This window comes from Panthera tigris, chromosome D1 (assembly GCF_018350195.1).
Source record: "Panthera tigris isolate Pti1 chromosome D1, P.tigris_Pti1_mat1.1, whole genome shotgun sequence".
NCBI classification, from domain to species: domain Eukaryota; kingdom Metazoa; phylum Chordata; class Mammalia; order Carnivora; family Felidae; genus Panthera; species Panthera tigris.
Window position 1 is genome coordinate 61,411,648 of NC_056669.1, and position 25,150 is coordinate 61,436,797.

The 25,150-nt window shown below is 43.4% G+C and overlaps 3 protein-coding genes across 3 annotated transcripts; all 3 read right to left on the reverse strand.

Moving 5' to 3' along the window:
* Positions 1-3,014: 3,014 nt before the first annotated feature.
* Positions 3,015-5,265, reverse strand: UBQLNL (ubiquilin like). The gene has a single exon (XM_007092211.2). It carries the CDS (start codon positions 5,011-5,013, stop codon positions 3,169-3,171), a length of 1,845 nt encoding a protein of 614 aa, XP_007092273.1. The 5' UTR covers positions 5,014-5,265; the 3' UTR covers positions 3,015-3,168.
* A 2,174-nt stretch (positions 5,266-7,439) lies between these two features.
* On the reverse strand, positions 7,440-21,690 carry LOC102958862 (olfactomedin-4). Its single transcript, XM_015542091.2, has 5 exons — positions 21,554-21,690; positions 20,250-20,393; positions 10,520-10,682; positions 9,958-10,117; positions 7,440-8,163 (listed from the first exon to the last, which is right to left on the reverse strand). The coding sequence occupies exons 1-5, from the start codon at positions 21,620-21,622 to the stop codon at positions 7,440-7,442; spliced, it is 1,260 nt and encodes a 419-aa protein (XP_015397577.1). The 5' UTR covers positions 21,623-21,690.
* A 2,082-nt stretch (positions 21,691-23,772) lies between these two features.
* Positions 23,773-24,792, reverse strand: LOC107180554 (olfactory receptor 52D1-like). The gene has a single exon (XM_042959610.1). The coding sequence runs from the start codon at positions 24,790-24,792 to the stop codon at positions 23,773-23,775; it is 1,020 nt and encodes a 339-aa protein (XP_042815544.1).
* Positions 24,793-25,150: the final 358 nt, after the last annotated feature.

Here is a 25,150-nt window from a genome sequence, read left to right on the forward strand (position 1 = left end):
TTGGATTAGACAATTAGGAAAGGCTTAGCCCCCATGTCACTGTTAAGACCAAATTCAGCTGCACCCTGAATTGGTTTTCTTGGCATTCGATGTTTCTGTATTCTCTTTGATTCATAAGCCATTAATTTTTTATATATTTTCAGAATGTTGACTTTCTGATGGGCAGGATCTAGAGCATGAGAGAAGGTCCAAAAATGACATGAAGTTTTTATTTTACTTCTAAAAAGATTATTGTTATTCCCCAGAATAACTTAAAGAATGAATTGGCTATTTACCAAGATGTGAAAAAAAAAAAAAAAAAGACCAGGGAATAAAGTTGTTAAACAGAAAATCCAGAGTTCTTTGTCACATACATTCAAGATGTCTTATACCCAAATGGACATGAGGGGAGAGAGTTCGTTATTGTGAGTCCACAGTTATCCAGCACTGACTATTTAGAACCATAAGATTAGTGAGTATAGGAACAAGATAGAAGTAAAAAGACCAAGGCATGGGCACTACGTATTTTCAAATATGGAATATTAGATGTGTTCTACAAAAGAAATTGAGAAGAAATAAAACATCAAGTCAGAAAAAGGAGAGAAGGAGAGAAAGCAAATGAAGAAGAGTTTCAAAACGGAGAGAGTGACAGTGTCAGATGATGCCAGTAGGTCAGGAAGATAAAGGAAGAGAACTGACCTCTGGATTTGACCAGAAAAAGGGGGGGACCATGATGAGCCCAGTTTGGAAGAGTGGAGGCGGCACTGACTGGAGGGGGTTTCAAAGCAAGTGGGTTGGAAAGGAAATGGATTAAATAAGAGTATTACAGGTAAGAGAATGGGTATGATGGCTGTGTGGACATGTGGGGATAAAGACATTTTTGTTTTGCTTTTTCTTAAACTGAGAATGTTACAGCATGCTTTTATTCTGGTGGATATAACACAATGAGGGAAAAATGACACAGAAGGAAGAGAAGATGATTGAAAAAGTCAGCTGTTGAGTAAATGGATTGGAGAGGTTGGGATCAGTGCCCAAGGGGAGAGCTTGATTTGGGTCCACAGACAATTTATGCATTACAACAGGATGGAGCAGACAACATGCAGGCTGTCAGTGGAGAGCCAAATCTCAGTCATGGTGAAAAGGTGGGGATCATTTAGAGAAAAGGTTGTAGATACAGTAGGGTTTGCTGTTGCTAAATTATGAGTTCTAAATGTTAGGGTGGAAAAGTGTGGGGAATCGATGACCGGTGGAAAATTGGGTCAGCTGAGGGATTTTCAGAGCATAGTGGGACAAGAATCAGAAAGACGACTCAAACAGCTTGGGTTTTTCGTGTAACCTGAGGCAAACAGGGTATAAAGCTTAATCAGACTAATTGATTGGATGGAGGCATCTTAATGGGAAAGTAGAAAATCCATTTTGGTGGTCATGTCTTTCTTGAGACCGATCTTTTTCCTAGTTTGAAGGGGAAGAGTGGGATTCTGGTAGTAGATCCACAGGAGTACTTGGAGTTTTGTGGGCTCTCCTTCACTCTCGCTGATGGCAGAGACAGGGCTGGAGGAAGGTGGTCTGTGAGGAGCACACGGAATTCTGTGGTGACCCTTTGCAGACCACAATATGAATACATGTCACCATCTCCACTGCTCCAGACACTACCATCTCCCACCTGCTCCACTGCAAGGGAGCTGCACCAGCTCTCCCACTTCTACTTGGACCTCTACCATGGTCTTTCTGCACTCGGCAGCCGGAGAATCCACTGAAACACCTCCATCATTTGGTCAAAATCCAGCAGTGATTTTCCGCTGCGTTCATAGTAAAATCCAGAGTCCTTACCAGACCTACAAGGCTCTTCCTGATTTCTCTGATGTCCTGTTTTCCCTCCCACTGTTTTATTCACTCCACTCTAGCTACATCATCTCCTTGTTATTCTTCAAACACATCAAGAATATTCCCACCTCACATTTTTATCCTAAGTCGTCTTCTCTGTCTGGAACATACTTCTCCCAAGGGAGTGCGTGTTCATTTCTCCCAATCCCTTCTGGTTTCTGCTCTACTCTTGCCCTTCCAGAGAGGCCTTCCTGGATTGCCCTCTATGTAGAAGACCTTATCCTGCTTTATTTTTCCTCATAGCACTTATTCATAAGTTAGGTAAAGTACTGTCTTATCCCACAGAAGTAAACCCCATAAATAAAGGAAATTTATTTGGTCACTGCTATTTCTTCAATACCTGAAACAACATTTAACTTATTAAAAGATTGAATAATTGCCACAAGTGTTTACATGCCAATTGGCTAGGATGCTCTTGGTGAGGCCAGGAGAGGGGGAGATAGGACCTTGGCTAACTACAGAGAACTCAAGTTATGAACATTAGATATGCTGAAGGACATGATATTCTTGGAAGTTACCATGTCCCCTTGAGGCTGTGTTTTGGTGATGGCAATATACAGTGAGGGTAAGCAGCTGTATCTCTCTAAGTTAAAGAGACAATGGTAACAGTCCAGAGAAGTCCTATGATTGTGACAATTAGTAATAAATTCCTGGGAGGATGAATACTTACCAAGACCTGGATGAAATGTGGACTTATCCTACTCTGACCTACCAGGCCATTCTTCTCCCACCTTCAGACTTGAACAATTTGACTTGAAAACTTGAGGAAGTCTTTATGACTAAATATCTGTGTCTATCTATAGAATTTTTCCCTTTTTGTTATGACTGTCTTCCTCTACACGTGGGTCTGTGTAGTGTTTTTAGGTATTTGTGTGTTGCTGCACATGCCCATGGCTGTCTGTGCAGTGTGTTGAATGTGTGTGCCTTTATATGTAAATCTTTGGCCATGTGACCTTGTGTATGTGTGCACACCTGTCTGGGGCTACATATACACGTTCTTGGGTATGAGAGTATGGTATGATATCTGTGCTTTATATGCATGGTGTGTGTGTGTGTGTGTGTGTGCGCGTGCTCATGTCTGCATCATGAGACAGGGATATCACACACAGACAGTGGCTTTTCTTGCAAGAGAAACAAAGCCAAACCTCAGATGTGGGCATGTGGGAGTAGCCATTTTACTGACAGATCTTTTACCCATGGCCAATGCTTCCTGGATGGAAGCATTGGAAGAGGTGGAAGGAGCAGATGATGTAGTCAAATGGGTCAGCAGGCAGGTAACAAGAAGCACAGAAGTAGGCATGGTGGTTAGAATCCCTGGGATCTCTTGAGCTTGCGAATAGCAGCACCGGTGTCCCCCTCAGTAGCGATGAGTGCCTGCAGATTGGCATGGTGGTTCCCAAATCCCATGGCCTGGAGAGATTCCATTTGCTGGCTGAAACGAATCTCAGGGGCTTGTGGAAGGTGGGAAGAGTCTCCAGCTAAGGACTGTAGCCTCTGCAGGGCTGCTCCAGATTTGTGGCAGCACTCAGGACCTTTGGGTTCAGCCATATCTGGCACATCCCAGGCCCAGGGCACTGTGTCAGGGTAGCTGCAGCTGGGTGAAGGAAGCCAACCCAGGCCCCATAGATAGGGTGCAACCCAGGGTAGAAGAACAGGAGCCTCTGTGGCCAACAGCTGCAGACCCTGCTCAATATGCAATATTGCTTGCGATGCTTTAGGGTTGGCTAGGGCCAGAAGCATGTCGGAAACCTGTGTCTGCTGCAGGAATGTGGGCAGCTGCTGCCTACACTGTTCACTCAGCTGGGGCATACTTATGAACAACATCATCTGGGCTGCCAAGTAGGGGTTATTCAAAAGCAACTGCACCATGCTTCCTGTGATCTGGGAGCTGCTCTGCTCATCCGACAGCTGGGGATCATCCTTTAATTTCTGGTCAGAGCTATCTCGAGAGGTGGTGGCATCTTTGTCCTCTGCCTGGGGCTGCTGGGTAAGCTCTATGCTAGGTAAGGCTGGTACACCAGCCGGCTGCTGAAAGGCCCAGTTATGACTCCGGTCTTTGGTGGAGATAGTGGTAGTACTGGCCCTGGAAGTATGGTTCACCTTGTCAGGGGCAACATTGGCTGAGGTGATGGAGGATAAACCACAGGAACTAGTATAGATGACTCGGGTTGTAGGGAGCTGTGGGAGCTGGTCCCGCCGTTCCTGGGGTTGTGGTGGAGACAGGGGTGAGGACTGAACTGGTTCTAAAACATGTCCTTCCAGGAGAGCTGTGAAAGGGTTGCCTCCAAAGGGATCTTGCAAGCTGTTGAGCATGTGGTCATTGCAATCAGCATAACTCCGGCCCAGGGGATTGTCCCCACCTGGCATTGTCTCCAAGCCCGGGTATGACTGTGGGTTTAGTGGATGCTCAAGATTCTGTTCAGGTTGCTGGATGTGCATTATCTCCTGAATCATGGCAAGGTTTCTGGCCAGCTCCAGAGTCTGCCATAGGATCTCAGAATTGTCAAGGAGGTTGGAGACTTCTGGGTTCTGCTGCATCAGCTGTTGCACGTCTGGGTGTTCTGAGATGAACTGTCTCATGGGAGCCGTGTTGGACAGGAGCTGCTGGATGCTAGGATTCTGTAGCATCTGTGCTATGCAATCTGGATTACCCACTTCCAGATCCTGGGTATGCACTTTGGGTGCATCAGGCTCCACAGGGAGGGCCGATTCCACCGGGGTGTGACTCACACTGGCAAGTTGGTGTACCCCACTGCTGTTTCCTTTGGTGTTTCTGTCCCGGTGGCAGGGATCTTTGGTCAGCAAGTTCTGGGAGGAATGGGCTAGGGATCTGGACCTATGTTTGGACTTGATGACCAAATGAATGGTGTGGCCGTCTCGGATGCCCCTCTGTCTCAGTGTGTCATGGTCTTTAAGAAGGCGGCCCATGAAAACCAGCACTAGTTGGTCCATTTGGCACTCAAAGTGAGCAGATAGCTTCTCCTTGAACTGCCTCACAGAGGTGTCGTCCGCTATCATAAAGTCCTCCCCCTTGCCTGCTGTCTTCACTATCACTCGGGTGACACTAGGAGAGATGTTCTCGTGTGTAGGCAAACCTGAAGGACGCCCACTCTGGGCCATCTTGGGTGTCTGAGAGATGACATGCGGCATGGACCTTAGTGGGAGGACAAATGGTGAGGAGGTGGAAGCTGGGGCAGAAAGGGTGAGGGCAGACAAATGTTTCCACTGGCCTTTGTCTCAGGTGTCGTGTTCTCAGGCCAAAGGCTGGTTTCCTTGATGCCCAAAAAGGGATGAGTGATGAGGCTGGGGCCAGGTATTTTACGATGTTATACCCCCCACCCCAGGTTTCCAGATGTGGCCCAGCTGAGGCCTGTGGTGGCTACTGATTCATACTTAGTACAAGGTGGGCTAAGTAAAGATGACCCCACCCAGGGATGCCCCTCCCTTTTGCCCCACCCACAGATACCACAACCTCTCAAAAAAAAGGGATATTGTGATGTCAACTCTAGTCTCACAGCCTTTCCAAGGACTAGCTGGGGCAATAAGACATATTTGTGGGGTGGGAGACACCGGGTCTCCATAATAAAATTAAAAAGGTCATTTTCCAGACAACAGGGGACAGAGTTCTTAGGGTGGAACTATTAAAAAAAGGAGGGGGGGAGACCAGATTGCTTATGTGGGATATGTTTCTCTGTGGTCCTGTGTGGGGGTTCCTGTTGGGATGATAGGCTTGTTATAATGGAAAGTTGAGTTTATTGAAGCCATAGATAAAACTACATACCTGTAAGAATGGAATCTTTCCTGTAGGAAAGATCTTATCACTTTTGTTAGTGATCTTGAAAAAGTGAGGCCTTACAAAGAAAAATGGAGCAAGAACAAAGTTCACAGGGGTAGAGGAGGTCATGTTTTTCTCTGCCTCTAGGCTTAGGGATTCTGCACTTAATTGAGAGTGCTCCCACGTGGGGAAAGATTTCTTCTATTCTAGAAGCAGGAGCGGGGCTCATTGGGGAGGTTTTCTGAGGGCCATTTAAAATTAAAGGTGAGTTAGCCCTTCCTTGCAAAGTATTTTTTATTCATCTCTCACTTGGTCTTTTCTATGGTCTTTTCTATGTCATTATAGCAGAACTTTTAAAAAGATTTGTTTCAATGTCTTAGCCCAATCTTTGGTGCCCACCTTTGTGTCAAAGCATTAGGGGGAGAGATGCCTGTAAATCAAGAGGTGATGGGGGTGGTGATTCATAGTGAAATTCCTAACAGGGCAACTAGAACAGATTCTCAGTTCCATGCAGCTGTAGGGGATGGTGCTTGATCTTTATTTGGGTAGCACATGAATTTTCTAATAGATATGTTAAAATATACATTTATGTCTATGTAGATGGAATATTGTATACATGTCTGATTGGATGTATATTTGCGAATGTATATACATATGGGGAAGTATAAGCATGAGACTGGGTGTATAAAGTATTCTGGTATCCTTCATGTGACTGTGAAGACTTTGGGGTCTGAAATCTTGAACATTCCAACCCATTGCATGGAAAGGAAGTGAACCATGCAGATAGATAAGTAATAGGTGGAGTGTCTGATGCTCAGCCATTAGTTGCTCACTTCCTAGAATGGAACTCAAGCCTAAACCCCTCTCCTAGTTGCACTCAGAGTGAGTTTGATTCAGGACAGTGAAATATTGATTTTCACACCAACATGCTGCACTTTTCTCCCCAGCTACCCTGCAAGAGGTTGAGGATAAGAAAGGGGGCCTCTTTTGTAGCAACATGGATGGAACTGGAGAGTGTTATTCTTAGTGGAATAAGTCATATAGAGAAAGACAGATACCATATGTTTTCACTCTTATGTGGATCCTGAGAAACTTAACAGAAGACCATGGGAGAGGGGAAGGGGGAAAAAGTTACAGAGAGGGAAAGAGGTAAACTATAAGAGATTCTTAAAAACTGAGAATAAACTGAGGGTTGATGGGGGTGGGAGGGAGGGGAAAGTGGCTGATGGGCATTGAGGAGAGCACCTGTTGGGATGAGCACTGGGTGTTGTATGGAAACCAATTTGACAACAAATTTCATATTAAAAAAATCTTAAAAAAAAAAGAAAGGGGGCGTCTACATACTATTCTAATGACAAGCTGTTTGGGGTCTTCTGCACTGGTACCAGATGCTCTCAACCTAAGACTTACCATTCTAAGCCTAATTCACAGAAGTTTATAATTGTAGCAGTTGGATTCACAGTTTTCAAAGCACAGAATAGGAGATTTGTTTTACAAATTAGAGTGCAGCTCTTAGAATTGTAGATTTCTAGTAAAGAGGTGTCTTGTTAGGGTTGGTGCTTGTTTCCCAATCAAACCCCAATCAAATCCACCTAGACCATTACTAAAAAGAACTTTAATGTGATTGAGTCACTAGTCATACAGAATTGTCAACTATAAAGAATGATCAATCATAAAAATATAATCAACACTTCTCAATCAGTAGGACTGATGGCCATTTTTGGGGGGGGTGTGGGGAGTGATCCATCTGGAGGGTGAGGAGGAGGATATATGCTTCTCCCAATACTCTGCCCCAGGGGTCTCAGGGACTAGATGTTTTGTTGGGTTTGACAGACTTTGGTGCAATAGGAAACCAAGAGAACTTTTCAGCTGGCAGTTTTGATGGCTTATGCTTCAGCATCTGGAAGCCGAGATCATAATTGATCAGATAGCCATCATTGTAGACATAGAGCTTGTGATCCAAGGGGGAGTAATTGATGCCATGCAGTGTTTCCAGCATCTTATCCAGCAGGATGCTGAGATGGCGCTCCCGCCCAGTGTTGGTATCAAAAGCATAGAAGATCTCTTCCTGGTGGGTGCTCCGTGGGCGTAGGGCATACAGCACTCCACAGGCCATGAAGGCTCCTGACATGGCTGGCTTGTACTGGTTGGTTTGCCAGGTTTTCTCCACTTCTAAGGTGCTGGTATTGAGGCGGCTTACAAGCAGGTTTCCCTTGCTCTCCTCGGTGGCATAGAGCACCCACAGTCCCTTCTCATCACCAGCAAAATCTAAATCTTTCCAGGGCACACCAACATAGGAGAAGCGGTTGTTGTAGGTGGCGCTGGGCAATGGGCGTCGTAGCACCAGAGTGTTGGAGGAAAGATTCAGCTTGGCAATGTCACGTGTGCCATAGTAGTTGAAGTACATGAAGTTTTTGTACACGGTGTTACCACTGCCATCACCATAGCCAAATGACCTCTTCTCATAGTTCTTCATCAATACCAGGTCATCATAGGACTTGTACATCTGGTAGTAGTCAAAGTACCTAGGCCAAGCCCCACACCAGAATTATCAGGGTTCACAATGCTAATAAAAATGAGCAGGCTAGTGTTCAAATTAATAGTTGGAACTTTGGAATCATACAGAACTGATTGGTAATCTCTTTTCTGCTTATAACATACTGTGACAAAAAATAACTGTAAAAAATCAGTAACAGCAATAACATTAACATCAAATACACCAATGTCTCATGGACACTGTGCGTGCATTACCTCATTTAATTATAGTGAAAGTACCATAAAGTAGGTTTTATCCCCACAGATTTGAAGACTGGGTCTCAGAAAGACTAATTTGCTCAAAGTCCCTCAGCTCATAATTAAAATCCATTAAAAGAAAAACAAAAGATTCTATCTCATTGATTGTCGGGACTGACCGAAATAATGCAAATAAAACAATTAGTAGAATATTTATCTCAAAGTAAGGAATCAACAAGTGATGGTTATTATTCTTTTCTTCTTTATGGATGCTCTTCCTTATGGATACCCCCTCCACCCATCCCTGAGACAATGTCCTCTGGTAGGTTGTAGTTCTGGAGCTGGATTTGGAGAGATTTATGCTCATTGAGGTCACTTTGGAAACTCCTTTAAATTATCCATGAATGAGGTGCCTGAGTGGGTCAGTCAGTTAAGTGTCTGACTCTTGATCTAAGCTCAGGTCATTTTCTCATGGTTTGTGAGTTTGATCCCTACATCAGGCTCTGCGTTGACAGCTCAGAGCCTGCTTGGGATTCTCTGTCTCCTTCTCTCTCTGCCCCTTCCCTGCTTGCACACAGTCTCTCTCCATCTCTCAAAATAAATAAATAAACTTTTACAAATAAATAAATAAATAAATAATTCCTGAATGATGAGTGTTGTCACTGCTTGGCCTTGGTCAGTAAGTCTTCCTTTACCACAGCGATTTGGAGAAGATTTAAAAAGCAAAGACACATAAATGTGCTTCATATGCTACAAATGCCTATAGGAATTGGGAGCAATATTATCAGTAACACTAATCTTTCTGAGATGAGCTTCCACTGAGCTCTTCAATGACAGGTTTAAGCCACGTTCATCCTTCCCTCCTGTGGTGTCCCACTCAGTTGGATCTTTGCCATATTCCTATATAGACTATCTTTAAACACCCTGCCTGTGAGTTGCATCTAGCTTCCTAACCAGGCTGCCAGTTTATTTAAGGGCTCATTCATTTACTCCTTGATTCAATTAGCTATCCTTTCATCTAAAACAAACAAACAAACATTTATCAACACCGACAATGCTGTCCACACTTTTTTTTTATAAAATCTCATGTTATATTCTCTAATTTAACTATCCTCACTTTCCAGATGGCTAGAATGGGTCTGAGACATTCATGTACTTCTCCAAGTTCACTTATCTTATGTGGCAGTACTCAGATTCAAACTCAACCCTGTCTGAGTCCAAGTCCCAAGTAAAGTCCAGTTCATCCTCTAAATTTCTTCTGAGAAGAACCTAGGATTCTGAAGCCCAGGTAGAGAACAGTTTGTTCTTGAGATAAGATCAGACTACCAATAGAACCAGTTTGGATTACAATGGGTTTAGAAATTTCAGACAGCAGGTTCAAGAAGGAGCTCACAGCCATCTGTGGCATTCTTAATCATGAGAGGAGCTCTAGAAGGTGACCTGTCAGACCTAGGTTAAGTTTGTCCAGGGGCATACCTAAAACAGAGAGAGGAAGTTGTGCTGGGGCCATAAAGAAACCCGTTAGGGTAGGGTAGCAAACATTTTGAATGAACCTGGGTACAAAAGAGAAACCATCCTGAACTTACCTGCTGTCTGTAGTCATAGGGGCCACCCAGTAGAGGGAAGAGTCTGGACTGGGTGCTGAGTCTCGACCCCAGGTACCTGCCTTGTGTGCAAAGCCTCTCCAATTGAGTTGCACCACAAAGGGTCTGCTGACTTTCTGGAGGCCTCCATGGTCACAAGAGCCTGGAGAAGAGAGCAGGCAAGGTAGAAACTAGGAGTGAAGCACAAAACCCACAGGGAGAGGGCTATGAAAGTGTAATAGCTATGTGTGTGTTTCAGCATGTGTCCGTACATCTGAAGACATGCATAGGTGTATAAGCAGGCTTGACTTTGCACAAATAGAGGTTAGTGTATATGTCTGATTTTAGGTGTATTTATATATATCTATGTTTACTAGGATGCCTATATGTGAGACTATACCTATCTCTGTCTGCATTACTTAATGATGCACCAAACAAGGAAATGAAAGATTTATTCTACATCAAGACATTCACTGCCCACCCCTCAGTACGCCATAACCAACGCTGCATTCCCAAACCATCTTTGGGGAGAAGAAATTTTCAGAAATTCAGTCTGAGGCCTCACCGGGGGGCAGTGGTGGACCAGAGTGTCCAGAAGCCACTTCTTCCTTCTCCCTCTCACACTCCCTTAGCTGGTCCTTGAGACTATCCACCTCCTGACGAAGAGCACAGAGATCGTGCTGGTCTGAGTCAGCCAGAAGCTTGAGTATGAGGCTGGCATTAGCCACCTGTGGAAATGAGATGCCAAGGATATGGGTCACAGACTGTTTTTAAGAACTGATGTCAGCCTTCCATATTGCTCAACTCTGTGTCTTTTTTTCCCCCAGAAATAAGTGATTTGGTAAATCATCAAATTTATGAAATTAAGTAAGACAGGAGACTATGGAGGCAGAGGTATTCTCTAATCTATCCATGTATATGGCTCTGGAATTAAGAGAGGAGGCTCTCAGCCTCACTAAGTCCTCCCTTGGCCATAAGCCAGGTCACCAACTCCTGTGGTCTCTCCAGCTGCAGGCACAGCAGGTTGTAGATTGGGGCCTCCTAGGAGGAAGCAAGGGTAGTGGGAATCCTGGACTTCAGGGCACCTTTCATTTCCAAGACCTGGTTATCCTGACCTTCAGTGGTGCATGTGTACTCACTGACCTGGGTCTGGAGGCATGGACAGGCAGTTCCCCCAAACCTCAACATCCATGACTCTTTTCTTTTATTTGCATGCCCTCAGTGCCACGTAGCCTAAAAAATACTGTCTTGGATCTGTCATTTTATTTTGTTCCATTAACAGCCCTTGAGAGAAGTTAAAATGGTGGAGCAGCATGAAGACCCTGAGCTTATCTCATCCCTGAAACGCAGCTAGATCAGCACCAAACCATTTTGAACACCTAGGAAGTTGATCTGAGGATTAATGCAACCACCTGCATAACTTAAGTCACAGAACTTGCCAGGTACACGGTGTGGAGAGGTGAACTTGGGGAAGAAAAGCCTTGGGGGGTAGGGAACCATTTTTGCAGAGAGAAGACAGAGAGAAAAAGAGAAAGGGAGAGAGTGCAAAACATTGGCATGGTGCAAGAAAGCATTCCCTGCAAAAGTAGCTGGAGAGAAAGAGAAAGAAAGAGTGAAAACATTTGCAGGGACTTAACAAGAAACCTGTTCCCCAAAACCATTGATGGGGAGAAAAGAGAGGGTTTCAATACCACCAGGATTCTACAAACAGTGGATTGCTGAGTCTGAAGTTCTGGAGCTCAGTACCTGGTGGCGCTCTGATGAGGAAGCTGGGCAAATTCCCAGGAGCAAGCAGTGGGGTCTGAGGGGTCCATGTGCCACAGGGGGAGAAGCAGTTCCCCTGCTTGGAGAGCATTTGGTAGAGGCCAAATGGCCTCCCCACAGCAAAGGTCCCAGGGGACCCTGGAGAGGAGCCACATTTGAGGGTATTGGGACAAAGACCCCAGAGTATGGTGAAACCTGGAGCCGGCTGTGTGCTGTGATTTGTCACCATCTCTGAACCTCTGCTGCTGCAGGATCACACAAACATTTTCTGGGGCTAGCTGGCACCCAGCCATTGCTCAGCAAGACCCTCCTACAGAGAATCAGTGGGACCAAGTGAAGGGGTCTCTGAAGTGTTGTATTTTGAAACAACCCCATCTGAAGTAAAACTCTGGAGGAAGGTGCCATCTGGCAGGCAGATGGCTTGGACACAGACAGGGTAGAGACAGGAGTGAATGAAGTCCTGAGACAAAGGAGGGATGCTTTATCATGGGTCAGCGAGAGAGGGAATTTCCTGTGCCACAGACTAGGGAGTTGGGTGAAGCCATTTCCACCTATCCTACACATGCACAATGATCCACCCCAGTAAGATAAGCAGCGTCACCTAGTGGATAATGGAGCCATTACACCATGGAGCCACTAGAGTGCTTAGTTTAAGTTCTAAGGGAAACTAGATGTAACTTCATTGGGGTTTCATTGTGTTTGCTGGTTCATTTATTTGTTCACTTTCTTTGCTTCTGTTTTTGCTTAAGTTGTTTTCTTTTTTCTTTCTTTTCTTTGTTGGGTACAGAAAGTGAAAATTTTATTTATAGTATTTTACTTTATTTTATTTTTATTTAAATTTTTATTGTATTTCATTTTCTTTATTTTATTTTATTCTATAAATATTTTTTAATTTTTAAATTTTTTTCTTACACTTTTCTTCTCTCCTTTCCCTTTTTTCTCCATTCTTTCAACAATCAGACTGAAACACCCCTAGGATCTAGTTCTTTTATTTGATTTTTTATTGTGTATTTAATTTTTCAATTTTTATTTTTTATTTTATTAATTTTTTCTTCCTCCAAAATGACAAAAATGAAGGAATTCATGCCAAAAGAAAGAACACGAAAAATAACACCAAGGGACTTAATCAACACAAATATAAGTAAGATGTCTGAACTAGAATTTAGAACCATGATAATAAAAATACCATCTGGGGTTGAAAGAGCATAGAAGACACCAGAGAATCCCTTTCTGCAGAGATAAAAGAAGTAAAATCTACTCAGGCTGAATTAAACATGCTATAACTGAGATGCAATCTCGAATAGATGTCACAATGGCAAGGATGGATGAAACAAAACAATGAATCAGCGATATAGAAGATAAAATTCTGGAGAATAATGAAGCAGAAAAGAAGAGAAACAAAGGCAAAAGAGCATGACACAAGACTTAGAGAACTCAGTCACCTGTTAAGGAATAAAATCTGAATCACAGGAGTCCCAGAAGATGAATAGAGAGAAAAGGAGGAAGAAGGTTAATGTGAGCAAATTATACTGGAAAACTTTCCTAATCTGTGAAAGGACACAGACATCAAAATCCAAGAAACCTAGAGAACTCCCATCAGATTAAATAAAAACTGACCATCAACAAGGCATATCATAGTGAAATTCACAAAACACAGACAAGGAAAGAATTATAAAAGCAGCAAAGGAAAAAAATCCTTAAACTGCAAGGAAAGACAGATAAGTTTCACAGTAGACCTATCCACAGAAACTTGTTAGGCCAGAAAGGAGTGGCAGGATATATTCTACATGCTAAATCAAAAAAATTTGAAGCCAAGAATTCTTTATTCTGCAAGGCTGTCATTCAAAATAGAAGGAAATATAGTTTCTGAGACAAACAAACACTAAAGAAATTCGTGACCACTAAACAGCCCTGCAAGAAATTTTAAGATGGACTCTCTGAGTGGAGAAAAGACAAAACAAAACAAAACAAAAAAGACCCAAAGCAACAAAGACTAGAAAGGACCATTGAACATCACCAACTCTACACATAACACTAAATTCATATCTTTCAGTACTCACTCTAATTGTCACTGGACTAAGTGCTCCAATAAAAAGGCATACGCTATTGGAGCCAAAGCAATCTTGAAAAAGAAAACCAAAGCAGGAGGCATCACAATCCCGGACTTCAAGCTATGCTACAAAGCTGTAATCGTCAAGACAGTATGGTACTGGCACAAGAACAGATACTCAGATCAATGGAACAAAATAGGGAACCCAGAAATGGACCCACAAACATATGGCCACCTAATCTTTGACAACGCAGGAAAGAATATACAATGGAATAAAGACAGTCTCTTCAGCAAGTGGTACTGGAAGAATGAACCTGGACCACTTTCTTACACCATACACAAAAATAAACTCAAAATGGATGAAAGACCTCAATATAAGACAGGAAGCCATCCAAATCCTCAAGAAGAAAGCAGACAAAAACCTCTTTGATCTTGGCCACAGCAACTTCTTACTCAACACATCTACAGAGGCAAGGGAAACAAAAGCAAAAATGAACTACTGGGACCTCATCAAAATAAAAAGCTTCTGCACATTGAAGGAAACAATCAGAAAAACTAAAAGGCAACCGACAGAATCGGAGAAGATATTTGCAAATGACATATCAGGTAAAGGATTAGTATCCAAAATCTATAAAGAACTTATCAAACTCAACACCCAAAAAACAAATAATCCAGTGAAGAAATGGGAAAAAGACATGAATAGACACTTCTCCAAAGAAGACATCCAGATGGCCAACCAACATATGAAAAAATGCTCAACATCACTCATCATCAGGGAAATACAAATCAAAACCACAATGAGATACCACCTTACGCGGGTCAGAATGGCTAACATTAACAACTCAGGCAACAACAGACATTGGTGAGGATGCAGAGAAAGAGGATCTCTTTTACATTGTTGTGGGAATGCAAGCTGGTGCAGCCACGCTGGAAAATAGTATGGAAGTTCCTCAGAAAACTAAAAATAGAACTACCCTATGACCCAGCAACTGCACTACTAGGTATTTATTTATAGGATACAGGTGTGCTGTTTCGAAGGGACAATGCATCCCCATGTTTATGGCAGCACTATCAACAATAGCCAAAGTATGGAAAGAGCCCAAATGTCCATCGATGGATGAATGGATTAAAAATTGTGGTATACACACACACACACACACACACACACACACACACACACACACAATGGGGTATTCCTCGGCAATCAAAAAGAATGAAATCTTGCCATTTGCAACTACATGGATGGAACTGGAGGGTATTATGCTAAGTGAAATTAGTCAGAGAAAGACAAAAATCATATGACTTCAGTCACATGAGGACTTTAAGAGACAAAACAGATGAACACAAGGCAAGGGAAACAAAAATAATATAAAAACAAGAAGGGGGACAAAACAGAAGAGACTCAAAAATATGGAGAACAAACTGAGGGTTACTGGAGGGGCTGTGGGAGGGGGGATGGGCTGAATGGGTAAGAGGCACTAAGGAATATACTCCTGAAATCATTATTGCACTGTATGCTGACTAATTTGGATGTAAATTTTTAAAAATTAAAAGTAAAATGTAAAAAAAGACATAGGCTATCAGAATGGATAAGAAAACTAGACCCATCTATATGCTGCTTATGAGAGACTCAATTTAGACCTAAAGACACCTGCAGATTGAAAGTGAGGGGATGGAGAACCATCTGTCATGCTCATGGTCATCAGAAGAAAGCTGGAGTAGCCATACTTATATGCAACAAACTAGATTTTAAAATAAAGACTGTAACAAGAGATGAAGAAGGGCATTATATCATAATTAAGGGGTCTAACCACCAAGAAGATCTAACAATTGTAAATATTTATGGCCCCAATGTAGAACACCCAAATATATAAATCAATTAATTACAAACATAAAGAAACTCATTGATAATAATACTATAATTGTAGGGAACCTCAACACCTCACTTACAACAATGGACAGATCACATAGGCAGAAAATCAACAAGGAAACAATGGCTTTGAATGACATACTGGACTAAATGGACGTAACAGATATATTCAGAACATTTCATCCTAAAGCAGCAGAATACACATTCTTCTCAAGTGCCCATGGAACATTCTCCAGAATAGATCACATACTGGGTCACAAATCAGCCCTCAAGAAGTAAAAAAGATCAAGATCATACCTTGCATATTTTCAGGCCACAATGATATGAAGCTCAAAATGAACCACAAGAAAAAACTTGGAAAGACCATGAATATTTGGAGATTAAAGAACATCCTACTAAAAAATGAATGGGTCAAGCAGGAATTTAAAGAGGAAATTAAAAAGTTCATGGAAGCCAATGCAAATGTAAACACAACAGTCCATAATCTCTAAGATGCAGCAAAGCTGGTCATAAGAGGGAAGTATGTAGCAATCTAGGCCTTCCTAAAGGAAGAATGGTCTCAAATACATAACCTAACCTTACACCTAAAAAAGCTAGAAAAAGAATAGCAAAAACAGCAGAATAAAGGAAATACTAAAGATTAGAGCAGAAATCAATGATACTAAAATTTAAAAAAAAAAAGTAGAACAGATCAACGAAACCGGGAGCTGAAAGAATTAACAAAAGAATTTAAAAAATTAATAACCTCCTACTCAGATTGATCAAAAAGAAAAAGCACAGGACCCATATAAATAAAATAACAAATGAAAGATGAGAGATCACAACCAACACCACAGAAATACAAACTATAATAAGAGAATATTATGAGCAATTGTATGCCAATGAATTGGGCAATCTGGAAGCAATGGACAAATTCCTAGAAACATATACACTACCAAAACTGAAACAGGAAGAAATAGAAAATTTGAACAGACCCATAACCAGTAAAAAAATTAAACCAGTAATCAAAAATCTCCCAACAAACAAGAGTCCAGGGCCAGATAGTTTTCCAGGGGAATTCTACCAAACATTGAAGCAAGAGTTAATACCTATTCTTGTGAAGCTGTTCCAAAAAATACAATGGAAGAAAAACTTCCAAATTCATTTATGAGGCTAACATTACCTTGATTCCAAAACCAGACAAAGACCCACTAAAAAGGAGAACTATAGACCAATTTCCCTGATGAACATGGATGCATAAATTCTCAACAAGATAGTAGCAAACCGAATCCAACAATATGTTAAAAGAACTATTCAACACGATCAAGTGAGATTTATTCCTTGATGTAGGGCTGGCTCAGTATCCACAAATCAATCAATATTATACATCACATTATACTTTCACATAGAAGAAAGGATAAGAGCCACATTATCCTTTCAATAGATGCAGAGAAAGCATTTGATAAAATACAACACCCTTTCTTTATAAAAACCCTGAAGAAAGTTGGGGTAAAAAGATCATACCTCAAGATCATAAAGGCCATATATGAAAAACCCACAGTTAATATCATCCCCAATGGGGAAAAACATAGTTTTCCCACTAATGTCAGGAGCACAATAAGGATGTCCACTCTCACCACTGTTATTCAACATAGTGTTAGAAGTCCTAGCCTCAGTAATCAGAAAACACAAAGAAATAAAAGGCATCCAAATCAGCAAGGAGGAAGTCAAACTTACACTGTTCACAAATGACATAATACTCCATATGAAAAACCCAAAAGACTCCACCAAAAAACTACTAGAACTGATCCATTAATTCTGCAAAGTCGCAGGATATAAAATCAATGCATGGAAATCAGTTGCATTTCTATTCACCAATAATGACGCAGCAGAAAGAGAAATAAATGTATCAATCCCATTTATAATTGCACCAAAAACTATAAAATACCTAGGAATAAACTTAACTAAGGAAGTGAAAATCTACACTGAAAACTATAGAAAGCTTATGAAAGAAATTGAAGAAGTCACAAAAAACTGGAAAAACACTCCACGCTCATGGATTGAAAGAACAAATATTGTTAAAATATCGATACTACTCAGAGGAATCTACATATTCAATGCAATCCTTTTCAAAATAACACCAGCAGTCTTCACAGAGCTAGAACAAACAATTCTAAAATTTGTATGGAACCAGAAAAGACCCCAAATAGCCAAAGCAATCCCGAAGAAGAAAACTAAAGCTGGAGACATTACAATTCTGGACTTCAAGCGGTATTATGAAGCTACAATCATCAAGACGTTATGGTACTGGCACAAAAACAGACACATAGATCAATGGAACAGAATAGAGAACCCAGAAATGGATCCACACACATATGGCCAACTAATCTTTGACAAAGCAGGAAAGAATATCCAATGGAGAAAACACAGTCTCTTCAGCAAATGGTTGGGAAAACTGGACAGCAACATGCAGAAGAATGAACCTGGACCACTTTCTTACACCATACACGAAAACAAACTCAAAATGGATGAAAGACCTAAACTTAAGACAAGGACCCATCAAAATCCTAGAGAAGAAATCAGGCAATAACTTCTTTGACCTCAGCCACAGCAACTTCTTACTCAGCATGTCTCCAGAGGCCAGGGAAACAAAAGCAAAAATGAACTATTGAGTCCTCATCAAGATAAAAAGCTTTTGCATGGTGAAGGAAACAATCAACAAAACTAGAAGTAACTGACAGAATGGGAGAAGATATTTACAAATGACATATCAGATAAAGGGTTAGCACCCAACATCTACAAAGAACTTACTAAATTCAACACCCCAGAAATAAATAACACAGTGAAGAAATGGGCAAAAGACATGAAAAGACACTTTTCCAAAGAAGACAACCAGATGGCTAACAGACACGTGAAAAGATGCTCAACATCACTCATCAACAGGGAAATATAAATCAAAACCACAATGAGATACTACCTCACACCCATCAGAATGGCTAAAATTAATAGCTCAGCCAACAATGGATGTTGGCAAGGATGCAGAAAAAGAGGAACCCTTTTGCACTGCTGGTGGGAATGCAAACTGGTGAGGCCACTCTAGAGAACAGTGTGGAGGTTCCTCAAAAAATTAAAAATAGAACTCCCTTACAACCCAGCAATTGCGCTACTAGGTATCTATCCAAAGGATACAGGAGTGCTAATTTGAAGGAGTATATGCACCCCAATGTTTATAGCTATCGACAATAGCCAAAGTATGGAATGAGCCCAAATGTCCATCAACTGATGAATGGATGAAGAAGATATGGTATATATATACAATGGAATTTTACTTGGTGATCAAAAAGGATGAAATCTCGCCATTTGCAACAGTGTGTATGGAACTAGAATGTATTATGCTAAGTGAAATAAATCAGCAGAGAAAGACAAATATATTATTTCACTCATATGTGAAATTTAAAAAACAAGAGATGAACAAAGAGAAGGGAAGAAAAAAGATAAAAACAGAGAGGGAAACAAACCAAAAAGACTCTTAAATACAGAAAACAAACTGAGGGTTGCTGGAGGGGTTTTGTGTGGGGGGAAAGGCTAAATGGGTGACAGGAATTAGGAGGGCACTTGTTGGGATGAACACTGGGTGTTATATGTAAGTGATGAATCACTAAATTCTATTCCTGAAATCATCATTATTATATTATATGTTAACTAATTTGGATGTAAGTAACTGAGAACAAACTGAGGGTTGATGGGGAGTGGGAGGGAGGGGAGGGTGGGTGATGGGTATTGAGGAGGGCACCTTTTGGGATGAGCACTGGGTGTTGTATGGAAACCAATTTGACAATAAATTTAATATATTGAAAAATAAAATAAATAAATAAATAAATAAATAAATAAATAAAATAATTTGGATGTAAGTAAAAAACAAACAAAAACAACAACAAAAACAAAAACAGCTCTTGAGGTGAGCATTAGTGTTATTTCCATTTCATAGCTGAGGACATTGTGTCCCTCTTTGCTACAGAAAAAAATGACTCTCTCCTCTGTATACCCAGGTTCTCTCTCTCCTTTCCTGGTTACAGCCACATTCTCAGGAGTGTCTTGGTGGGTGAATGAATGGACACAGACAGCTAGCTTTCAGGCCCTCTCTCATCAACCTTCCCCGAGTGCCCATTACAAAAAGCAACTGCCCACATCACATGCTGGATGCCACATTTCCATTCACTCCTCACTCTACTGACAGCATCAATTCCAAGCTCACTAGCCTGGTCCACAAGTCTCTCCAGATATTGCCCCTATTTTAGCTCAGTTCAAGCTCTTTTCTGTCTCCTTTCCACTGGCCATTCCACTTCCTTCTTCTTCTCTAACCTCTTCCCATCTCCCACTGCACTTATACCCACAAATTGGCCTGTTAATGTAGGAAAGCACATCCTCCACAAACCTCTCTGTATGGTGATGGCCTCTGAGAATCCCAAGGACAATACCTAATGTTTTCCTTCACACTCAGAATTCATCTCAAAGATAAGGGCTATGCTTTCTCCAGGAATTTCTCTACTGGCCCAGCTCATCCTCATGCTGGATGCAGGAGAGAATGTGCTCATGTAACTCCCAGCCTCAACCCGTAGCTCCAGCACTCACCCTCAAGAGCTCCTGATCATACTTGTCCATGAGCTCCTGGGCTGTACTCTGTAGCTGCTCCAGCTTCTTCAGGGGAATGAGGTCATTGGCCAGGTGAACCACACAATGGCACAGGCCATCCTTGCCCATAGAGCCTGGCACCAGCTGCAAAAGCAAGATCACAGGCACGTTAAGCATAATGAAATACATTGGATCACAGTGCACGGTTTGGGAACATGAAACAGAAGAGCTGACCCTACTCTGGAGAGTCTGAGAAGAGCTCTCTTTGCACAGGAGGGTGTTCATGACTGTCTAAGTCTCCTTCTGCCGTGAGTTTGACTGACCCTTCCCTTGATTTCCCAGAGCTGAAATATAGTTCTCTTCCAGCTCCTACTGGTGGAACCATCCTCACCCTACCTCATGCACTGACTGGGTCTGGCTGCAGTTCACAGAACTGGGAGTAGACTCTTCTCTGAGGCTCTGTGGAAAAGAGGAAAGATGATCTGAAAAGAAATGTTCAGGGACTAGCTTGGTGGCCGCAGTACCTCTACTCTGGACATAAGTAGATTCCCACAAGTTCACTTTGTCTTGAAGACAGCAGGAACAGAGAGTTCCAAATTGTCAAAGAAGGGAATGAATATTAACAGCACCATGAGGCACCAAAGTCTGGACTGATATTTAGCATTCCCAAGAACACAGGAGGGTATGACTTGAATTCTTTATTTTGTAGTTGAAAAACCAGAGGTTCTCAGAATGTAAAAAAAAAAAAAAAAAAAAAAAAAAAAAAAAAAAAAAAAAAAAAAAAAAGAACCATCTAGGGTTTCCTTATAGATTTTTCAAGAATCAAGATGTGTGGCCACTGTCCTTCTCTGAATAGTCCCACACGTATCTTCTGTGGCTCTGGGAGTTAATTTGGCTGTGTCTTCAGTCTGCAACTCCAGCCCAGTGGTTTAGCTTTTGGGGATCATGACACAAAGGGTGCATGCTTACAATAGCCCAGGTTGTCCTTCCTTAGTTCCAGCGTCCTTCATACAAGAAAAGGGTGGCATATTTCTGCAGGAAATGATGCCTCATAAAAGAACAGGATGTACAGCCCAGAGTTCATCCTTGTTTTCCCTCTGTCACCCTATGCCTACCCAAGCCCAGCAACAATCAGAGCATATTGGGCATCCCATCCTCCTTTCAGACATCCCTGGGTCACTCCACCTTCACTCTCTCTCAGAACCTGGGGCTTCTTGAAATAGATCAGAGCGGTGAGGGAAGCCAGTCCAAAACCCAGAACCATCTCTTCACCCACTTGAGATCCCTCCATCCTCTGCCTGTACCTGAGCCCGTCCTGGGAGTGCCAGAGGCAGCAGTAGGATGGTTATCAGGAGAGCCAAGGAAGACTGCATGTTGCATCTGCTGCAGGAGGGGAGCAAGACCTATGAGTTCCCCTAGGCTTTTATCTCTTGTCCATGTGAATGGTCTCAGTAGGAGAGATAAGGATTTCATCATCTGAAAGGTCTGAGGGTGTGAGGGGGGTTGGAAAGGGACAGGGCGGGGCATGGGAGGAGAGGGCTGTTCTTCCAGAGAAGGGCTGAAAGTGTGTTTGTGCTTCCAGAGAAGGGCTGGAAGTGACTTTTTTACACAAACAAGATCTTTATCTTTATCGTCGTGTTCTCAAGCTGAGATCTGTCCTCCATCTGCTGGGCCCTCCTGTCCACATAGATTAAGACTAACCTGAGACACACTGAAGGGGCCTTGGGATGGGTCTCTTTCAGGAGGGACTATGGTCTTTCCCTCAACTTTAAGGGAGGAATACTCTAGAGGAAAATGTAACCCTACCTGCTCCATCTCCAGGACAGAAGCCATTTATTTAATTAAGTGACCTTGGATGCAGGCCAAGCTGTGAATCTGGGGGGATTGCTTCAGCAGCACAGTGCTGGCTGCTCTGCTCTGTGCCTTCCCTCACACCTAGAAGTCTGTCCTCCTCACTGTTCTGAGCACTCTATATGTTTCCATCCCACCCAACTAGTATTCAAATGTATCTGCTAATTCAAGCTCCGGATGTCAGCAGCCTCCACTCCCTGTCCTTCAAGAAAGCCCCTTCCCAATATCTTCTTGTCAAGCATCTGGTCCTCTGGGCCTGGTACCTGGGGTACCCTAAAGAAAAGGAAGAGTTGGTCCTGAGTCATAGCTCAGTGTTCCTAGGGTTGGCCACCGGAAATTACCCCTTTCTCTTCCACTATGTCTACTGAGAACTTCCCAGGCAGTGGTGAGTCTCAAACCCCCAAATACCTAAGAGGATGTCAGATTTCCTATGAAGACTGCATTTTCCCATTGAGAAATTTGTATCCCTTATTATTTTCCTACTTGTCATTGCAACCCCAATTCAGATATCATAGACATTCAGCATAAAGGCCATTTGCTAATGCATCCCGTCCTTTATAGCCCTTTGCCCAGCACATAATACCTACAAGAGAAAGGCATATGAAGTCTCTACTTTTCCTCCTAGGGAAAGGATGAGAGAGCTTAAGTGAGTGGATGACTCCAGGAAGAAATGCCTTGGACTCTCTTGGGCAATCCTTGATGAGAGACCATACCTTCATCTTGCTTTACAGATTTTCACCTTCTGACTCCCTGCTCACGGCCTGGGATCCATTCTCCATCAGCTCCTGTGGCCTAGCCTCTGTCCCAGAGGAGCCACAGAGGTTAGGGAGGTATGAGAGGAATGAGTTGGGAACCCTAAGCTACCTGGAGCAGAAAACCTATCCCGAATCACTGCGCAGGTGGGTGTTACTAGAACGTTATGGAAAAAGGGATGGAAAGGAGGAAGTATGAAAGAACACAGAGCCTGAAGCACGACAACTAGTGCTGGGGTCATCTTCCTATATTCTGCCAATGAAAACTAGTGAGGGGATCTAGCTGGGAGAGCAGAGGAAGGCTCGGCACATGAGCAGACAGGAGAAAGAGCTTAGGTGGGCAGCATGGGGTAGTCCACTGCCTTCCCTCCCAGAACCAGCAGCTCTCTCAAGATTTAGGTGTTAGTCTCCAGGTCAGAAAGCACATCAATTTCCAGAGCTGTGTGCTCTTTTATTCATATTGCGCCATTTCCTCGGGCCCTCCTGTCTTCATTCCTTCAGCAAACATGGAGTTCCTGCTTAGCGTCATGCGCTATACAAAAGGCCCCACTCAGAGCAACCTTTCAGTAATCTGGCCCTGGCTGGTCAGAGTGATGGGGAAAGATGAGATCTTGATGACCAGGCTGCATCCTGGGCCTCCCTGTTTGCCACAGTCCAGGCCCAGTCTGTTCTATGTGTGTGAGATGCAACTGTGGAGATCAATACAGAGTTAGAAAGAGCAGGAAAAGTCTATAGACACGGTAGACCCCTGTGGCGAGATGTGTTCAGTGAGCATTCTGTCCACGAGATGGGAACAGGGCTGGGGTGACCATAGCGCCACCTATCGGCAGATGATGAAGATGCCCTGGTCAGAGCTCTGCTCCAAGGATTGCTGTAGCACTACTTGGCCATCTGACGCACAAGCTGCAGAAAACATGTGCTCATTCACTGCTATGGGAGGCCCTCTCAGGGCTCACACCCCTTACGGCTCCGACCCAGCACAATCGAAGCAAGTGCCTGAGCCTCTGAGCGATCTGTTGGGTACGTACTCCATAGACCACAGGGTTCAGGGCAGGGGGCACCACCACATACAGGTTAGCCAGTAGGATGTGGATGTGGCCGGGCACCGTATGGCGGCCGAAACGGTGGGCCAGGAAAGAGAAGAGAGCGGGTGTGTAGAAGAGAGTGATGACACTGGCATGGGCCCCACAGGTACCCAAGGCTTTGCAGCGGGCACCGTGGGACGGCAGGCGACAGACAGCACGGAGAATGAAGGCATAGGAAGTGGCGATGAGCCCGAAGTCCAGTGCTGGGGATAGAAGTGTGGTGGCTAGTCCGTACCAAACGTTGGGGCGCGTGTCACCACATGCCAGCCGAGCCACACCCATGTGTTCACAGTAGGTGTGGGGGAGCTCCCGCTGCCCACAGTAAGGCAGTCTTTGGAGCAGGGCCACAGGGGGTGCCATGACACAGGCACCACGGGTCACGGCAGCCACCGCCACTCCACCCACCACACGCTGTGTCAGCAATGCCCCATAGCGCAGAGGCTGACAGATGGCCACATAGCGGTCCACGGCCATGGCCAGGAGCACTGAAGATTCAGCAATGAAGGCCACATGGGTAACAAAGAGCTGAGCTAGGCAGGCCACGAAAGAGATCTCTGCTGACAGGCCCCACAGCACAGCCAGAGCTTTGGGTACCGTGGATGTGGCCAGAACCAAGTCAGCAGCTGCCAGAAGCCCCAGCAGCTGGTACATGGGTGCCTGAAGTGTCTTATCAGCTGCCACCAGCCCCAGTAGAAGGACATTCCCTGCCAAAGCAGCCATGTACAGCAGACATACAGGCACCGCAAGCCAGGCGTGCAAGGTCTCCAGTCCTGGCACCCCCAGCAGGACAAAGGGACCGGGCCCAGAGATGAGCACAGTCTGGTTGAGAGCAGCCAGTACAGGATCCATTTCCATCTCCTGGTTCCACCTGGCTCTGTCCCTGCAGGGTATGAATGAGGCCTGTGAGAAGCAATCATCAGTTCCCCAGAGATTTCAGATAGGTGGGGGTGAGGGTCCAGCCTTTGGGTACTAAAGCATTTGCTGACAGCCCTATGCTGGCCTATGGATTTCCTAGCCATCTGTGGGTTTGCTAATGTTTCCATATGATAAATGAAGGAATCTGGCTTCTGACAGGTCAACAGACCTACTCCAGGATACCCATCTGGTTAATAAAACTAGTATTTGAATCAAAACTCATCTGATTACAGACCACACTCTTCTGACAGTCATCTCTGGGAGGAATGTCTCCTCAACATCCCAGGCACATGAAAGC

Coding starts and splice junctions, on each gene's coding strand:
- UBQLNL (XM_007092211.2), bottom strand. CDS start 5,013: ATGCCGCATGTCATCTCTCAGACACCCAAGATGGCCCAGAGTGGGCGT.
- LOC102958862 (XM_015542091.2), bottom strand. CDS start 21,622: ATGCAGTCTTCCTTGGCTCTCCTGATAACCATCCTACTGCTGCCTCTG. Junction 10,118..10,519: donor TGGTCCACCACTGCCCCCCG/GTGAGGCCTCAG, acceptor TCTCTTCTCCAG/GCTCTTGTGACCATGGAGGC. Junction 8,164..9,957: donor CCTATGACTACAGACAGCAG/GTAAGTTCAGGA, acceptor GGCTTGGCCTAG/GTACTTTGACTACTACCAGA.
- LOC107180554 (XM_042959610.1), bottom strand. CDS start 24,792: ATGGAAATGGATCCTGTACTGGCTGCTCTCAACCAGACTGTGCTCATC.